Source organism: Lissotriton helveticus, chromosome 11, assembly GCF_964261635.1.
Source record: "Lissotriton helveticus chromosome 11, aLisHel1.1, whole genome shotgun sequence".
In the NCBI taxonomy this organism is placed as follows: Eukaryota; Metazoa; Chordata; class Amphibia; order Caudata; family Salamandridae; genus Lissotriton; species Lissotriton helveticus.
The window spans coordinates 110125789-110144735 of NC_136072.1; the positions used below are offsets into that span (position 1 = coordinate 110125789).

General features: G+C 44.9%; 1 protein-coding gene across 2 annotated transcripts in view; it reads right to left on the reverse strand.

Annotated features, from left to right (window-relative positions):
• The window catches only part of KCNMB3 (potassium calcium-activated channel subfamily M regulatory beta subunit 3), a 132196-nt gene that overhangs the window by 79780 nt on the left and 33469 nt on the right, over positions 1-18947 (reverse strand). The window contains exon 1 of one of the 2 annotated variants that reach the window (XM_078668010.1): positions 6309-6499. The exons of the other annotated variant lie outside the window; for it this stretch is intronic. Coding sequence (XP_078524136.1) covers positions 6309-6394 — 86 coding nt within the window. The 5' untranslated portion in view covers positions 6395-6499. Of the gene's footprint in view, positions 1-6308; positions 6500-18947 lie in introns of those variants that run through there. 2 annotated transcript variants of the gene reach the window in all.

Here is an 18947-nt window from a genome sequence, read left to right on the forward strand (position 1 = left end):
ACTGTCCTGCAAGTAAAATATATTCTTTTTTCGAGAAAAAGAGCGTTTCTTCGTCCCATGACGGAGCCGTTGAGCAAAAGAGGGTCGACCTGCTGTCTTAGTCGCCGATACGCCTGAATATGAGATTCTTATCGATCACTTTATGTTGCAGGAGTAGAAAACACAACAGCCCTTGACCATTTATCTTTACTGCGTTCCTGCGTATTATACCTTTTACCCTTCATGTAATTGGTCTGCTTTATTTCACTTGCCTTTTAATGATTCTAAAACAGTGACTATTATTAAAAACTTTACCAATGTATATACTACTACCATGTTTTCTTTTAAAAACCTTTATTGTGAAAATTTCATTATACAAATACGAGCCTATAACCACGTGGGCCGGCCACGGAGCAAACTGTAATCGTATATGATGAGTAGACATTTACACTGTAGAGGAACGTAACGGGCGGGCCATTAGGTTGCAAGAACTAAGGTGTCTAACAGTTGCGGAATCGGTGGACGTACATTTTATAATTAAAATACGACAGGGCCAGTTACAATAAAATTATCTAGATATACATTTGCGGGCAAGTACCATGGGTGACGTTAATTCGAACTTTCAATAGTACAGTAATCAATAACACATCAGAACTTAATATCAATGGGGATGTCGAAATATTCAATCAATTCTCGTCCCCGCCCGCCATATGCTTCAAAACTGCATACGTATCTCGTGATTTCAAGGTTCTGCAACCAGTACACAACAAGGAGTTACGAGTCCCATTTATTCCGGCGCCATTTTGGGCGAGGACGGGCAGGTCCAGGATATAGTCAAAATGTCTCTACCAACCATCGACTATGATGATGTTCATATGCTGTATTTATTAGAGTAACACTCATCTGTCCACATGAAATTAATTTGCCACAATCTAAACATGTCATTTTAATCTTTCCAAAGTTCTAAATATTTGGGACCATTTCCCTTGCCTCTGATGCTGTCAGTGCCACTTCTTTGATGAATGTACTGGCAGGTCGGGGGTTCTCCTCCAAATCTCTCTTTTATGCAGCACTATAATTAATTGGTGCCACCTCTCCATATGACGATGCATGGTATAGTTACCATAACTATATATTTTTTCGGTTCCTCTGGAGAGTACATCGTGGCAGATGAAGCGTGTAACGTACCGGGAATTTACCTTTTTTTGCATGTACAGGAAAGGAAAAAAAAAATCGAGCGTCCGAGTTCTAAAGTGTCCCAGGGCCATTTTAGTAGACCAGGCCCAAATCCAAAGAACAAGCCGCCATTTTGAGAGTCCTGTTGCAGCCGCCTGTCGCTGTAGCATCAAGAGCAGCCGAAACTCAGCTGAATGGCAACTGAAACGGTAAAGGGGCACCCCACTACAGCAGACGAGCCTCCACCTAGGAAGGCCCGTTCATGCCGCCTCCCCCCCCCCCCTTCGGGCACCCCACGCCGTTATTCGGAGCAGCATTGTAGGATGGCCACACCAGTGCGGCAACTTGCTAGACATCACCTCGGTGCCAACCGAATCTCAGCGCCTTGTGGTGTCTTCTATTCAGAAAACATTGTTGCGCTGCCTTTGGCCCCATTCGCACATCGGTCCGCTACTGACGCCATCTCACAGGCTAATGGGGCGCCCCACGCCGACTTTCAGCATTGTAGGATGGCCACACCAGTACAGCAACTTGCTAGACATCACCTCGGTGCCATCCGGATCTCGGCGCCCCACTGCAGATGAAGTGCCTCTCAACTATGAAACCACCACGGTGCCATCCGGATCTTGGCGCCTTGTGCTGGTTCCGGCCTATTCACACATCGGTCCGCTACTGACGCCATCTCACAGGCTAATGGGGCGCCCCACGCCGAGTTTCAGCATTGTAGGATGACCACACCAGTACAGCAACTTGCTAGACATCACCTCGGTGCCATCCGGATCTTCGCATCTCAACGCCTAGTGGTATCTTCCATACAGAAAATATTGTTGCGCTGCCTTTGGCCCCATTCGCACATCGGTCCGCTACTGACACCATCTCACAGGCCAACAGGGCGCCCCACGCCGACTTTTACCATTGTAGGATGGCCACACCAGTGACACAACTTGCTAGACACCACCTCGGTGCCATCCGGATTTTGGCATCTCAGCGCCTTGTGGTGTCTTCTATTCAGAAAATATTGTTGCGCTGCCTTTGGCCCCATTCGCACATCGGTCCGCTACTGACACCATCTCACAGGCCAACGGGGCGCCCCACGCCGACTTTCAACATTGTAGGATGGCCACACCAGTGCACCTTACTAGACACCACCTCGGTGCCATCCGGATCTTGGCGCGTTGTGCTGCCTTCGGCCTATTCGCACATCGGTCCGCTACTGACGCGAACTCACAGGCCAACAGGGCGCCCCACGCCGACTTTCAGCATTGTAGGATGGCCACACCAGTGCTGCAACTTGCTGGACACCACCTCGGTGCCATCCGGATCTTGGCGCGTTGTGTTGCCTTCGGCCTATTCGCACATCGGTCCGCTACTGACGCCGCCTCACGTGCCAACGTATTTTCTCCGCATTTTATACCCTATGCCGCATAACAGGTCATGTGACTTGTTTATAAAACTTTTCATTGGTTCATTTTACTTTTGGTTTCCTAATGATGGAAGGCTTGATCATATGACCTAAAAACAACACTTTTCATTGGATGAAAACTTTTTTTTTTCCCCAAACGATGAAAGCCCCACCTTGTGTCTGGATGTTTCAGACTGAAGCTGGTGTCACCATGAAAGCACCACCATCTCGTGGCTCCGTCGTAGTCATTCCGCGACCAATCATGGCAGCCGCTCCCCACCAGAAGCCTGCAGGAGTCGGGGGCCCCCAAAACTTTTGATGAATCCTCAAGGCGGAGGGGACGCTTTCGAGAATGGGGTCCAAGACCTAGCAGACAAGCGTCCGATTTCCAAGGTGTCCCAGGGCCATTTCAGTGGACCAGGCCCAAAAAGGAAACAGCCTGCCGCCATTTTGAGAGTCCTGTGACAGCCGCCTATCGCTGCACCGCAAGAGTGGGCGCAACTCAGCTGAATTGCGGCTTTTGACACAGTGGACCAAAAGCGGACGGAATGGCAACTGAAACGGTAAAGGGGCGCCCCACTACAACAGACGAGACTCCACCTGGAGAGGCCCGTTCACGCCGCCTCCCCCGGGGCGCCCCACGCCGTTATTCGGAGCAGCATTGTAGGATACCAAAACCAGTGCGGCAACTTACTGGACATCACCTTGGTCCCATCGTTCTGCTGCCTTGGAACTATTCGCACAACAGTTTGCTACTGATGACCCACCTCCGCGACGCCCCACGCCGGATGCCGAAATCAGTGAAATCTGGACGTTGTGCTGCGTTGGGACTATTCGCACAGCCGACCGCTACTTCGTTGTTTTTCCCTAAAAATGTTTATATGTTATTACTGTTTTTGTTTTCTTGTATATATTTATAAGTTATTAAAGTTTTATAATCTTACTACTTTGTTGGAGTGCTATATATTTTTAATGTGACACATAATTGTAAAAACTTTGATGTACAAAGAGTCATCCCTGGAATCTTCCGCTTCAGGCTCGGTCCCCTCCCCAATCACAATACAGGATGGTTTTCAGATAATAGGAACGCGTCTGCTGTGACGGATCTCATCGAGTGTGGGCCTTGATCTACTATAACTCCTTTGAAGAGGGGTGATTCTTTACAGCTGGGGCCATAAACTACATCTGCAGGGCTAGATGATACCCTAGGACCGGCCTGGACAATCGGACACAGAGGAAAAGGAGTGTCAGAGGGTGCGGTAGTGAATAGGGCGAAAGGGAGGTGTCGGGCGGGCACAGGGTGTGATTCTCAGTGAAGAGCAGCGCAGATGGGGGGTGGTTTATTACCCATGCATAAGACAGAGAGCGGGGGTGACCACTGCCTGGGGGAGATGCTTGCGAGGGTGGGGAGCCATGCTAAGGATCGACAGCGTGCAGAGAGTGGGTCTGGTCAAGGCATCTAAAATGACTGCCGTGCACGACAAAAGTGTGGCATTTGAAAAAAGGCAAGATGGCGCAGACAATGTTTTTCAACACTTCCTGATTTCCTTCGAATCGAACGTTAACAGACGTTGGGGCATATTACCAAAGTTAAGCGATATTTATCCCTAACGATGCTTAGCAACGAATTTTTTACCGCTAAGCATCTTCAGAAATTATCGCAGATAAACCTTGCTATTATCAAGGTTTATCGCAAATACGATAAAAAACGACCGCAATGCATTAATATCGCTGAAAACTCAGCGATATTCATGCATTACCGAGCTAATGCTCTTAGCCATGTTATCCACCTCCCATTGGATAACATGGCTAAGAACTGCTCAGGGCAGGTGGTAGCTTTTGGAGATATTCGCGCTTATCGCGAATATTTCCAAAAGTTGGTAATAGGAGATAGCGATGTTAGCGACTGTTTCCAGTCGCTAACATCTTGGCATGCCCACTTTGCATGTCATTAGTGATAAATATCACTGACATGTAAAGCGGGGCCCAAGATGGTCGCTATCTCCTACTAGCTGTCGCTAACTGGTGTTAGCAACAGCTAGGTAATACAGAGATAATTTTATCTCCGCGAAGCGGAGCGCTGTTACAGATATATATCTTGTTTTTGAACGTTAATTTCTCAAAATCCACTGAAGCACATATATTGAGACCTAGCAAAGGCACATCGAGCTACCAGTCCCTACAATTTTGCCAAGTTTCGTGCAAATCCATTCAGCCGTTCGATTATTATTATTATTTTTGCCCCTCGGGGCCCTTTTAAAACCTCCACATCAAACCTAAGAGGTCAAGGAGGATCTACTATGCCCCCTTATGGTCATTTGCCCCTTCGCTTTGGCCTCCTCTTGTCTCTCGATCCTACCGAGAGACAAGATGGCAGCCGCTACGGACTGTTTGCAATGTTTACAGACGCCGGAGAACCAATCAGCTTCGCAAACCTCCGTTACGCGAAGCGGAGCGCTGTTACAGATATATATCTTTTTTTGAACGTTAATTTCTCAAAATCCACTGGAGCACATATATTGAGACCTAGCAAAGGCACATCGGGCTACCAGTCCCTAATATTTTACCAAGTTTCGTGCAAATCCATTCAGCCGTTCGATTATTATTATTTTATTTATTTTTTGCCCCGCGGGGCCCTTTTAAAACCTCCACATCAAACCTAGGGGGTCACCGAGGATCTACTATGCCCCCTTATGGTCATTTGCCCCTTCGCTTTGGCCTCCTCTTGTCTCTCGATCCTACCGAGAGACAAGATGGTGGCCGCTACGGACTGTTTGGAATGTTCACAGACGCCGGAGAACCAATCAGTTTCGCTTCACAAAGCTCCGTACCGCGTAAAGTCCGCGAACCGGAGCGCTGCCCGGTCCGCTGTTACAGATATATATCTTTTTTTGAACGTTAATTTCTCAAAATCCACTGAAGCACATATATTGAGACCTAGCAAAGGCACATCGGGCTACCAGTCCCTACAATTTTGCCAAGTTTCGTGCAAATCCATTCAGCCGTTCGGGCTAAAAGTGAGGCCAACCGCCCTATGGAAAACTCAATGTTAAAAACACGTTTTGGGACCCCCCTTTTTTCTCGGCCCCCCCTTGACTAACCCCCCCCAAATTTTCAAGGGCTGCTCAGAAACAAAATGTGCCATTTTCCTGAAAATTTCAGCCAATTCCGTCCACAAACGCCAAAGTTATTAGACATAGAATTTTCAAAAATCCCATAGAGAAAAAATCCTAACTATATATACCTACCTAATGTATCTATATGTGTATCTATATGTGTGTGTATGTATGTATGTGCATGTATGTGTGTGTATGTATATGTATGTATGTATATATGTATGTATGTATGTGTATATATATATATATATATATATATGTATATATATATATATACATATATATATGTATGTATATATACACACATATATATATATATATATATATATATATATATATATATATATATATATATATATATGTGTATATATATAATATATATATTTGTTTCTATAAATAAGCAGTGGCACCTGTTGCAAACAAAACAGCGTTCAGCTGTGACAACTTACAAGCACCCCACACTCCACCATTCAGCAACGCAGGCAATGGGTTCCTTAGGAAAACTTTGGGCCCCTGCACTGATCTTCTTTCCAAAATAAATAAGCAGCGGGACCTGTTGCAAACAAAAGCGTTCAGCAGTGACAACTCACAAGCACCCACCAGGCAGCAGGTGAAAGTTTCCACACCTGTCTTACCTCATCTGTCGTCTCCGGCTACCATGAAGGGTGATCTGAATGGGCACGCTGAAGGACTGCCTGTGGCCTACAGGTTGCAGGAGCATGTCTCCCTTGGCCTGAAGCCTCCGACTACGGGGCGAGGGCGGGGCCACGCGCCGGGTTCCCCTGGGGCACCGCCGCTCGCATCCATCAGATCATCACCTGGGCCTGGAGGGAGGGAGCGAGAGAAAGGGCTCAGTCGCGCGCCCGGGCTCAGTGACGCCACGCGCTCCGCGGAAAGGGCGCGTGAACCCCGGGGCTCTCCTCGGTGCAACCAGGCCTCCAGCCACCAGGAAGGAGATAATCTCCCGGCTTGGTTTTAGGCCGCCAATTACTGCCCTCCTAATTAAAGCTCCGTGTTATTTTTTATCACCTGTGTTTCTGCTTCAGCAACTGACACGTTTCTATAGAAACGTAATCTCTTGTGGAAAGTTATGGTTTCTCGAGGGCTGGGTTGTAATCTGTGGAGGATATGTTCTGCTCAGAGTGTCTTCCTTCCTACATTTAATACTGGGTTTGCTGCTGTTGGTGGTGGGACAGGAGCCAGGTGTTTGCCCCTGGACGCCTTAAGTACTTCCACCTTCAGTGAAAAGTTTGCGAATGTGCTTGCAACAGGAAATATCTTGTGCATTAAAATGTTTTCTTCCAACAAAACAACTTTTTGTTTGCATCCTCGTAATTATGGTCGTCTACTCTGACAAGGTAAAGGTGTGTTTTGTATAGATGTACGAGCCTAACTCTGGGAGCCAAACCATAAACCGAGCCGAGAAAAATAATTATGTTTATCTGGCACATTCTCCCACATATCCTATTTCCCTCATCTTTCTTCCTCTTTCCTTCTCTTGCTACCTCTCTTCCTACCTCTCTTCCTCTCTGTTTCTCTCTCTGTTTCACTCGCTCATCTGTGTCTCCATTGTTTTCTATTTGTTCCCTCTTTTTCCTTCCTCCATCTTTCTCTCCCTTGCTTACTTTCGCTCTTGCAACATGTTTCTCATGATCTTTCTTATTCTATCTTTCTTACTCTCACTTTGGGGCAGGTTTACAAGGAACTGACTGTAATATGTGGTAGTGTATTTATGTGTTTTACTTTAAGGAATGTTGAATGTAGAATTCCTATTATTAGAATGTTGGTAAATGGCTCATTGTAGAAGTGAAGCTGTAAGCAGGAGGTCGTGGGTCCTGTTCTTCAAATAAACTTATTTGAATATTGGATTACCACGTTTGGATTTCTTTGTTTTACATTTACTACACTGACGCATCTGCAAAGATGCGTCATTTTCCTTGCGTCAGCGCTGAATATCCTTGCGCCACTATGGATGCACTGTATTTACAATACAGTACTCCATGGCGCAAGGATTAACAGATGCATCAGAAATTCTGACGCATCTGTTGACGCAAAAGTGACGCATTGCTGGAGTTGCCCATGAAAGTGACGCAACTCCAGCAATATGCCACAGCAGATAGGGGAGTCCCACACAAATAGCCATGCTTCATTCCTTACGCCTGGTCTGAACAGGCTTAGGGATTTTGACGCAGTGAAGGCGTAGAGAGACGCAGTGAAATCTTGTAGATTTCACTGCGTCAGTACCTCATGGCTTTTTGCGCGGGATAGCCTACCTTGTATATATTATACATGACACAGGTATAATGTGACGCAGGGCTTTACAACGTAATGCATCTCCCTAGATGCATTATGTTGTAAATGGGCCGCAACATTTACGATGCGGCAGCGTCACAAAAGTGACACAACGGCGGCGCAAAAGTCACGCAAGGGGCTTGTAAATCTGCCCCTTTATTTCTTCATCTGTCTGCCTCTATTTCTCTCTCACTTTCACTCCCTCTGGTTATCAGCCCCACTGTGCTGGATAACTGGGTGCACAACGTCACTGGTTTGAGCCAGAGAAATAACCGAGCAGGTTGAGCACCTGCTGCTGTGTGTGTGCTGTCTGAAGGTGCATGGTCTGAATATCTGAACACTCTGCTTTTAATTCATGTGACGCTATTAAAAAGTAATGGAGCCAAGGGCTCTCTCTTGATCAATACAGCAGCGATACCTAACTCTAGAAGGTAGTGTTGGGGATGAGGGAAATTAGACCAGCTTGTTTGCAAGTTTCACATCGCCTTCCTGTGGCACCACGTTCATGTACCTTGTGCCTAGAGTCAGACATATAAAATTGGCTTCCCAAAGTAACAAGCTTCTGTCCTTATTCAGTTGTAATGTGCATTCCACTCTAGTTAGGAAAAAAGTTTTGTTTGCCAAAATGAAAATATTCTATCTTGACTGCTTGTCTCATTAAGGGTCTGAGACACTATTTGTTGTTTCCATAGCACATTTGCTGCCCTTATTCTTTCTGGCAGCGCTTGGCAGACACATGAAATCAAATTAAATTTGGAGTTTATAGAGTGCATTAAACCTGAAGGAATCTAAGTGCTATACCAAAGATGCAAAATCCAACGACTACATTGCCAGGAAGAACTAAGATGAAAATAGCCAGGTTTTCAAAGATTTTTTAAACAAGAGAAATAAATGAATGAAAAGGCATTTGTATAGTGCACTATTACTCCCAAGAGAGTCCTGGTGCTCTGCACTTCTGACATCATTGCACAGGGGACATAGGCAGTGTATACCTGATTAAAAAGCCATATAATATTTTTAGTTTTTCCAAGCAGATGGACCCAGAAAGGAAAAGGATCTGCCTCTGGCTCTAGCGTGCCGAATCCTAGGAATTTTGGCCAAAAAAGCACTGGCAAAATGAAGGGATCTGGAGGGAACATAGAAACTCATCCTCACCCTGAGATATCCAGCGCTCATCTGGTTAAGGGCCCTGTGGACCAAGACAAGGTTCTTAAATAGAGGTCTATTTTTTGTAGGAAGCCAGTGCAGAGCCGAGCTTAGAGATGTGGGAAGACAAAGTGTTCCATAACCTGGCAGCAGCCATGGAAATAGAATGGAAGAGGGTAATAGAGAGAAAGCCATCAGAGAAAATAAAGGGATGTAAGGTATAGTAATGAGGGAAGAAGAGAAATTGTTTTATGTAAGGTTGTAGCTTCTATAGTGCCTAATGCCACTTCAAAGTGCTATATGGGAACAGACAGGGGAAACGTGGAAATCAGACTGGGCACTGAGAGCAAGAGTGGGAATAAAACATAGAACCATCAGTGAAATTGAAGGCATGGAGTACTTTAGCAAGGATGAAATAAACAACACCATTTGAAAGAGCAAACATTTTATGAAAAAGGAGACTTCATGGAAAAAGGAGGATTTGGGAAGGGTGGCCAGCATTGCAAATCCCATTTGATATTTGGTCACGCCTTTTTTTTTTGTAGAGTTTTATATACCGCAAACTTGACCCGAAGATATCAGGTATCAGAGCGCTTAACATGAGCACCAGTTTAGTTACAGATGAATACATGAATTTTTTGTTAGGCACGGGGAGATTAAGTGATTTGCCCAGAATCACAGGATGGTGAGCGTCCCTGCCCAGACTCTAACCAATTCCCCAGCTTCGAGGTCGACCGCTCTAGCCGTAAGTCTACATCCTCTCCCCTTTCTCCTAGATGATCTCAGCCGACACTTGTTTCATCCTTGAAGGACTTTTTCAAAGCTGATTAATGTGGTGCATAAAACAATGTTTAGAATATACACTTTATTGTGGGTTAAAACCAAGAAATGTGCCCATAATGGTTAAAAAAGGGAGGTAGATGGTAGCTCAGGCCAGTTTTCTTACCCTTTCCCTACCTCCTTCCCTCACCCTCCCATACCTTCCTGGTCGAGGAGGTAATCAGTGCAAAAAAGGTACAGGCCACGTTCCTCCTCACTTTGAACAGCTGAAATACTGCCAGCAGAATGGCAAACTTTTCTTTCACACACTCACGTCGCAAGAGCACCTCCAGCAGCTTGGCCGGTTTTCCTTCACACCAGTAGAGATCTGGCTTGTAAGCTCTGGAAACCCAAAGGCTGTTTGGATAGCTCCAGTCCTTGGGCTGTGCAGAGTGGCTTAGTATGTGCTCCAACTCATGAGCTAAGCTTTCTGATCTGAGCATGTGGGAGGGAGGCAGAGCGGATTGGACATCATGTATCACTCACCTTTGATTGGTGGTTGTTCTTCCCACTTGTCCTGATCACGTTGCTTGAGACCACCTTGTCCCACTAGTCTTGCCCAGCCCTGTCCTAGCCAACGCTTGCCACTCTCCAGTACACAAGAGAGAGGTAGCAGTTTTTGGTTCCATCACCCACACGGACGAGCCAGTAGATAATGCTGGCAGTAGTGCAAGAAGTTTCCCTCAAATACAGAAGTTGCTTGCACCGGCATACTGGGCTTTTGGGGGCAGACAACCTCTGGAGGTGTGCCCCCTTGGGATATTGGCAAATGGGACAGCCCGGGCTACACGTGGACACATTTTGGGCTGGTTTGTTGGGCTGGTAGCCCAAGATATAACCATCGATTTCGCTGCTCCAGCTACGATTTTGCGAAAGTGACACCGTGGCCGGTGCACATTGAGCATTTGAAGCAGATAATTAAAAGTTACGATTTAGGATACTTAGATAGTTAAATGTTAATAAAAGTAGGTTAAAGTGTTAGTAGAGTAAATAAAGGTCAATAGCAGGGTAGGAGTAACAAAGTTGCAAGATAAAGATGTAAGGGGGGCAGGATCATTAGGAGTGGGGGTAGTGACGTAGGTGATTTGTTGTATAGTGAGGTCTAGTTTTATAAGGCAAAGGCCTAGGTTTATTGTTGTAATGTGAACCTGTCTTCAATAAAGCAGCTTTTTTCACACACAAAGAAAGTGAGTATGTGGTCTGTACTGCTCCCCTTTTTCCCCAATAAGGGCAACCTCACGGCCAGTCGCACTGCAAATGTCCCAGATCCTGCACACTGATAAGCAGTGTTTTGTTTGATGATGTAAGTATAGAAAGCAGCTTCTCTGGTACTGGCCAATCCATCTCCGCTACTCACAGGAGAAAGCTGTGATAGCACACGAAAGGGGTGCAGAAGTAAGACAAAGGCTCGGCTTGTTTCTGGCCCCCCAGGCTCCAGAAGGACATCAGACCAAAGCAGAGCCAGACTTGTGCCTTTATTGGCTTGCCTACCTCTATTCGTTTGTGGTGTATTCCTCCTGATTGAGTATAAAAGAACATAGGGTCGCCGAACAAGGGTGCAAGCCAGTAGTTGGAGAACTGAGGCAGTGGTTGCTATTTTTGATTAAAGTCGGAGCCTTGAAGGTGATTCAAAATTCGACTTTCTTTTAAAAGTTAAAGAATTTGTCTCAATATGTGTTGGGTCAATAAGTGGTCCCTGTAGTTTGCACCCTCCAGGAGCGCGGGGCCCTCACGGGCACACAGCCTTTTAATAAGGTTTGTTAAAAGAATTGATTATGTTAAGCATGTGAAATGAGAGCTGGGCATCGCAATGCAACTAACAGACACTGAATGGAATAAAATCCTGGCAAAAAATATGTAAATAAAATAGAAAAGGCAGCAAGTAATACAAGATTCCTCTTTACTCAGGTCAAGGTACCACATGGGGCTTCCTTTACCCCTTTAACACTAGGTAACATTTATTCCACTAGGTGACTAGATTGCCAAATCTCCTCTACAGAAGTGGTAAATAACACCATATTACTAATATGAACATATCCAGTGGTGGAAGTGAACTAGAAATGAGACAGGTGCCATGAGGAGTGCAGTGGAGGTTATAGTTACCACTCCCTTAAACCCTAAATAGACATGAAAAGAGGAATACTTGCTGTAGACTTGGCGTTGTTGTCCAATAGGCGTATGATGATACACTGGCTAAGGCCGTCTAATTCTTCCAGTTCATAAGAAAACAAGATGCAAGAGAGTGGCGGAAGAGATCTGTATGTCTAAAGTAAAGGCCAATGATGAGCTGTCAGATGACCTTGTTAAAGCTTTCCTATGTGTTAATTTCAGTGACCATACAGCTGTCTCGGTCAGACCGAATTTCACAATTGGGCCTGATCAACAAGACAATGCATTCAATTAAAGAGAAGTACTTTAGCTGAAGACAGAATGATTTAGTTTTCAAACCATGAAAGTTTATTAAAGGTTAATGGTTTACAGAAAGCAAAGCAAACACAAGGAGATGATGGACGGAGCGCTGAAACTTTTAAGACACTCACCCCCAGTCACAGATCTGGGTTGACTCCATCATTGTTCTTTAGCTCACGTCATCACCCCAGTTCAGACCCAGCCATCTGCAAATCAATCTTGACCCTATTCCTCATGAGAATAGTCCAGCCCGAACTGCCAAGCCAGTTCTTTCCTGGACCGGAAACAAGCATCCTGGGACCGGTTTCTGGGTAACACCCCTCATCAGCCAGGCTAGCTTGAATCCAGTAGCAAAGTGAGCAAGGGACCCACATTTGGGCATACCCTGCCAATTTAGGGCAAATAAAGCAAACACAAGGATGACACACTAGCACCAGTCCTAGGATCTGTGACTGGGGTGAATGTCTGAAAGTTTCAGCGCTCCATCCATCATCTCCTTGTGTTTGCTTTACAGAAGATAAATCAGATGAGCATCAATTAATAATCAAATGCCGTATTCTTCAATTATATGCAGTTAAAAGTATCAAAGTCATATGAATCAGAGGAGGAACCAGTATAGGGTCGCCTCAAAGAAGAAAGGACAAACGAACGTCAGTTCTGAGAGAGCACTCTAAGGTCTCTTCCTCTGCTCTATGCTGCATCGGATTGACTCTAATCTATATTTCCCTAACATAAAACACACAATTCTAACTTTGTACACACTTACACGCAGTTCTCATAAGTCTATCCTGTCAGGTTAAAGCAAGATGATACAATTACATACTCCTCAGGTTCTGAGACTTTCTCACTAACAAGCTTCTCTCTGCATCCTTAACAGCATCGCTGCTAGAGCGATTCCCTTGCTGTGCTGGACAGCAATAAAAACGGGTGTGGGCATGACGAGCTCAGCTCGTCATGAGCACAGGAGCACTGTACTGCATGACGAGCTGAGCTCGTCATGATTATGGAAGGGGTTAAATCGTACACTATCTTTAGCTAGATAAAGTACATAACCGTGGTACACACTGCAGGTGTCTTCTTGAACGTGCTATTTATGAAGACAGTCAATGATTGTCACAAAGAAAAGAAAACATTTCTTCACATGGACAGAAGGAAAAAGAACATCATATTTGTTAATAAGAACTCCAGCTTCACCTAGAAATAAAATGTTCACGTGTCACAAAGCAAAGATGGCAACCAACATTAGCCTTTTCAAAAGTCAGGCATACATTAGCTATAGCCAATTTAAAGGTAAATAAACATGGATTCTCTTTTACAAATAGCAATTGCGTGTCTATGTGTTACTGTTGTAGTGATGCAAATATTTGTTTTTTATAAGAAAAGCCCTTTCAACCTTCAAGACTGGCAAGAGATATTGGCTTTGCTGCATGGTGAAGGAGAAGAGACTGAGTACTCAGGGAGGATCTATTGCCTAATTATGTGAATCATTTGGGTGTGATCCTGTAAGAACTGTGTTGTTCAATGTATGAATGTACCTGCACACCTGTGGTCTTTATGAAGTGATTTGCTTCTCCATTTAACCCCTCCCATGCTCATGACGCGCTCAGCTCGTCATGAGCCACGGTTGCGCTGTGCTCATGCGAAAGTCCTGGAGCGACATGTCACTAAAGTACTCACCACCTACGTGGAAGCAAACCGAGTCCTGGCTCCCCGCCAAGCCGGCTTTCGCCCGGCTCATTCCACCGAGTCGGTTGTGCTTTCAGTACTCGACAACCTTAGAGAGGGAATGGACACTAACATTCCCCAGGCCTTGGTATTACTCGATCTCTCCGCCGCCTTTGACACGGTGGACCATTCCATCTTACTCTCCCGTGTCGGGGCGGCAGGGATCGGCGGCTCTGCCTTGGTCTGGCTGTCCTCCTTTCTAAACGATCGCACCCAAGCAGTCCGCCTGGGCGATTTCTCGGCTGAACCTCGGAAGGTGGTATGTGGGGTCCCCCAAGGCTCCTCTCTCTCCCCTCTACTTTTCAACTTGTACATAGCCCCCCTCATCTCTGCTCTTCAACAAATGGAGGTCTCCGTATATAACTATGCGGATGACCTCCAGCTTATATTTTCTCTTTCTCACTCCCCTGACTCTAAATCCAATTTCCAATCTACAATGCTATTCATCCGGGACTGGATGAATCACAACCACCTGAAACTAAACCCAGATAAAACTGAGCTGGTTTTGACAGGTGGTTGCTCCAGTCCCTGGTCCCCCCTCTTCTGGCCTTCTTCCCTTGGACCTCCCCCACCCCCTCCTCTTCTGTTAAAACCCTCGGCATCAAAATTAATGACCAACTCACTCTGCACTCCCAGGTGAGTTCGGTGGTTTCCTCTTCTTTTTTATCCCTCCGCACTATCCGCAAGGTTTCCCGCTTCTTTTCCTTCACGGCCCTGAAACTTATCGTACTTGCCATGGTCGTTTCCCGCTTGGATTATGCCAATGCCCTTTACCACGGCATGCCGGCTTACAGTGTACGACGACTTCAGCTGGTCCAGAACCAAGCGGCTCGTTTGGTTTACAACCTTACAAAATTCCACCACGTCACTCCCCTCTTAAAATCCTTGCACTGGCTCCCCATTTGTGAACGCTCCCAATTCAAGGTGGGCTGCCTCACCTTTCAGGCCCAGCTAGGCTCATCTCCCGCTTTCATCTCTTCGGAGATCAAACCTTATGCCCCCTCTAGGGAACTTCGCTCCTCTTCTCAACACTTGTTGACTGTTCCCCGGTTTCGCCGAAAAAAATGGGGAGGCTCGAAATTCTCTACTCTTGCCCCCATCTTTTGGAACTCTCTTCCTATCCAACTTAGATGTTCTACCCAATACTTGCTTTTCAGAAAGGCTTTAAAAACCTTTCTATTCTTAAAAGCCTTCCCCCTATAATTTCTCACCAATTCCCCCCCGTGATTCTCGCTTCTCAAGGACTCAGCATACTGTAGCGCCATGGAACCGTCTGGTGTACGCGCGCTTTATAAATAATTTAAAACTCAAACTCAAACTCATGATGAGCTGAGCTCTTCAGGACCGCCGTGGCGCTCACACGCGGGGATAATTCCCCTGCTGTGCTGAACGATCCACGAAAACGGGTCGTCATGAGCACAGCGCCACCGTGCTGCATGACGAGAAGAGCTCGTCATGAGCACCGGGGGAACTGCGCGAGCCCCTCCTCCCCCCAGCACAGAGGGGGAATTACCCCCACGGCGAAGGGGTTAACAGTAATAGCATGCTGTTGTAGATGCTATCTTTGATAATCTGATAAGATATAACATAAAACGTTTTTCGAGGATCGGGAGCGGTGTTGCCAAATATCATTTGAGCAAATGCGCCCCTTAAAGATTAGAATGACAGATAGCATAAACAATCAAATAAGATTTCTTGAGACGAGTATACGTTTAAAACAAGTCTGTTTATTAAAAGATTGTAAGTTCACTACAGAAGGCAAAATATGATTAGGCCCAAATTCAGTGAAAATGCGAAACAGGGAATTAGCATTAAGCCCAGTCAAATACAGCAGGAGGTCTGACATAGAATCAAACCTCAGAAAGACTTTCAAAATAATCCAAAGTCCTAAGCATGAGACAGATTAACATGGGTCTGCTTTCAAACAGTCGGAAAAAGCAGCTCTTGCCTAGCAAGTCTAGTCCAACAAGTAAATTTCACTAAGTCTTATTTACCTCCCAAATAAACCAGTTTCATAGGAAAATCACTGTAAAAATCTCATAGCCAGCATGAGGTGAGTAAAATGATACACAGGCTCAACGACTTACAGTAAAGAATATAATGCAACACCACCTAACACAATTCTAAACACATCCCCCAATGAATAATAATGAGTCCCCTTTTGAACTAATGTCATCGGATGTGATAGTCCAAATCTAATTACACTCAAACAAATGAAAGACTCGTGAAATTAATGAATCCACTGAGGAGAGGGAGGCAGCTTGAACAGTTACATTTTGGTGGAAGCCTTTCTCTAGAGTTAATCAAGAACAGCACATAAACAAAGCATTTTATTTTTAAACATTTTGCTGTGTGTGGAGACAGGAAGAAATAAAAACATGGTCATGTAGAACTACAACATGGAGTCGGGCCTAGTTTATGCCTTGTTTGACCAATGTTAGAAAAATGTGGTTCTGTGTAAAATGCAGTGTTTTCGTTCTTAGTGCAAAACGTTTGTGTTGCTAGACAAACATTATTTATTGATTATTATTATTATCTCTTTCCTCCTTCACTGTTGACTGCATATGCATATTTTTATGCTATTTTCATATTCAGATGTAGTCTGCCTTTCTTTAAAAAAAAAAAAAAAAATATATATATATATATATATATATGGTTTTTTTTTAAACAGACTATTTTGGAATATGCGAAATATGGTTGGTCTAACTGTCCAACAAGTTTTTATAATCCCAGATGGCTTCACAAAGGGTAGTTAAATCCATACTCGTATATATACATTGATGCATTAAGGCAACATTTTATAAATGTCACCCTTCTTTGGGTTTTCTAATATATTTGTGTGCAGATCTACCAACCATTACTGATACTATATTGCTTTATTATCTTGCATCCACTAATTTTCTAACATTGTATTTTCTGTTAGACCAGTTGAAATTATATACCTAAGATAGCAAAATTGACAATTGTCAAAAGCTCTGTAAATGTAAAGGAATTTAAAATTGGAGCCTAAAAATAAGTTTGTTTCCTTAATTTGACTTGTAGGAGCATCGCAAGTACAGCAAACAAAATCTAATATGAATGCCTGGTGGCCTCAATTGAAGCACTGGCAGGCACTGACAAAATGAGAGCATGCATTAGGACCAAAAAAGACTAAGGGCCTATATACGACGACGGTCGGAGTTGTCTCTGATCAAGACCGTTTCAGGGAAGGAGCCACCCGACCATAGGTCAACAGTTCTGACAACCTCATTAGGATGCGACCGCACCCTTCCATGTTTTAATAGGAGCTTGTGCGGCGGGCTGAAAATGCCCACAGCACAAGCTCCCATTGAAAAATTGAAGTTTGTTAACATCCCTCCACCGTGTGGAAGGCAACTCACAGTGCCTGCCACACGGTGCAGGGATGTTTAGGGGAGCACCATAGGTGCCCCCCAGGCCCAAATGCGGAGGGCCAGGGGAGGAAAGGTAGCCTGCTAGGGCCCCCAATTTCAGTTTTTGACAGCAAATCCATGTTGGAAAGGCCGACATGGATTGGCTGTCAGAAACCAACATCATTATCCTGTGGGCGTAAACGCCGTCCTTAAGGGATTATGATCGCTTTCCGGCTGCCTGGCGGGCTCCTTGAGCCCGTTGGAACCGCGTTGGATTCCCCCAGCAGTTTAAACTCCGACCTCTGTCATCATAATACGGCAGTCCGACTTTAAACCCACCATGGTTGTCGGAAAGCATCCGACCAGCGATCAGAGGCTTTCCAACCGACATAGTAATTATGCCCAAAGTGGTATGCTATAGTCTAGCATATCACTTCTCTGCTTAAAAATAAAACAAAATATTGAGACGCTCCAACCTTCCCATTGAAATTAAAATGTAAATTTTTGTATATTTTAGTTTTTGGAACAAATAAAATATTTCATAATATGTGTATGTGTTTAATGTATACTTATTTCTTTAATCCTTCATTTTGTTGAGGTCCAAATCATGGGAATTGCTTAGGCTGGAGCCCATGGCTTCCAGTAATGATTCAGTGGGGTTCCAAAGAAGTGAAAACGTTATTAACTGCTGCCTTGGATTTCAAGGCTTAACAATTACTGGTATACATTTTGACATTGTCCTGTATTCGCCAGGTAAACAGAGTATTTATTTCCCTAGTTACACCCCTTCTTTGTGGTTTCACCATCTGTTTGTGTGGTGTACCAAATATAATGGCAGATATATATTGCAATAAAATCCTCTACTTCTCGAATATAAGCATTTTAATAATAATTAATAAACCAACTGTTGGAAATGGCCCTTTTGCAGGGTCACCCCTAAACCTTTGGCCTTCCTCCTGGGTTTTTTTCCTGACCTATTTTTGTTGGTTTTATGACTCCGGGCACTTTCCCACTGCTGATCATTGCTAAAGTGCATATGGTCTCCCTGTGTAAATATGACTGTGAATTGGTATATCCCTGATTGGCTTATTTGGTTTACCTGTTAGTCCCTAGTAGTGTGGCCTGTGTGTGCCCAGGGCTGGTAACCCAAATGCTGCTGGTGGGCCTGCAGCGCTGGTTTGCCACTACAGTGTTGGCGTGCAGTCCAGAACTGCCATCTTGGCTGTGAAGTGCCCACACTTCCCAGCCCCTGAACCTTCCCGTGGCATCATGTCAGTCACAAAATGTGTTAATAGCTGAGAGAAGCACTCCAGTTTTATGTGTTTTGAACAAACAATAATTAGAATGTTACACTATTTAACAAAAGCGTGCAACCGAGGTGACACGTTTGTCCTAACCGTGCCTGCACTGAAAAACTTATCTTAAGTGTGGGTCACACTTAACCTCTGTGCACTGTTGCTTGCTCATGTCAGTCACCCCTATGGTAGGTGCATTGTGTGTGTAAGGTAGGAC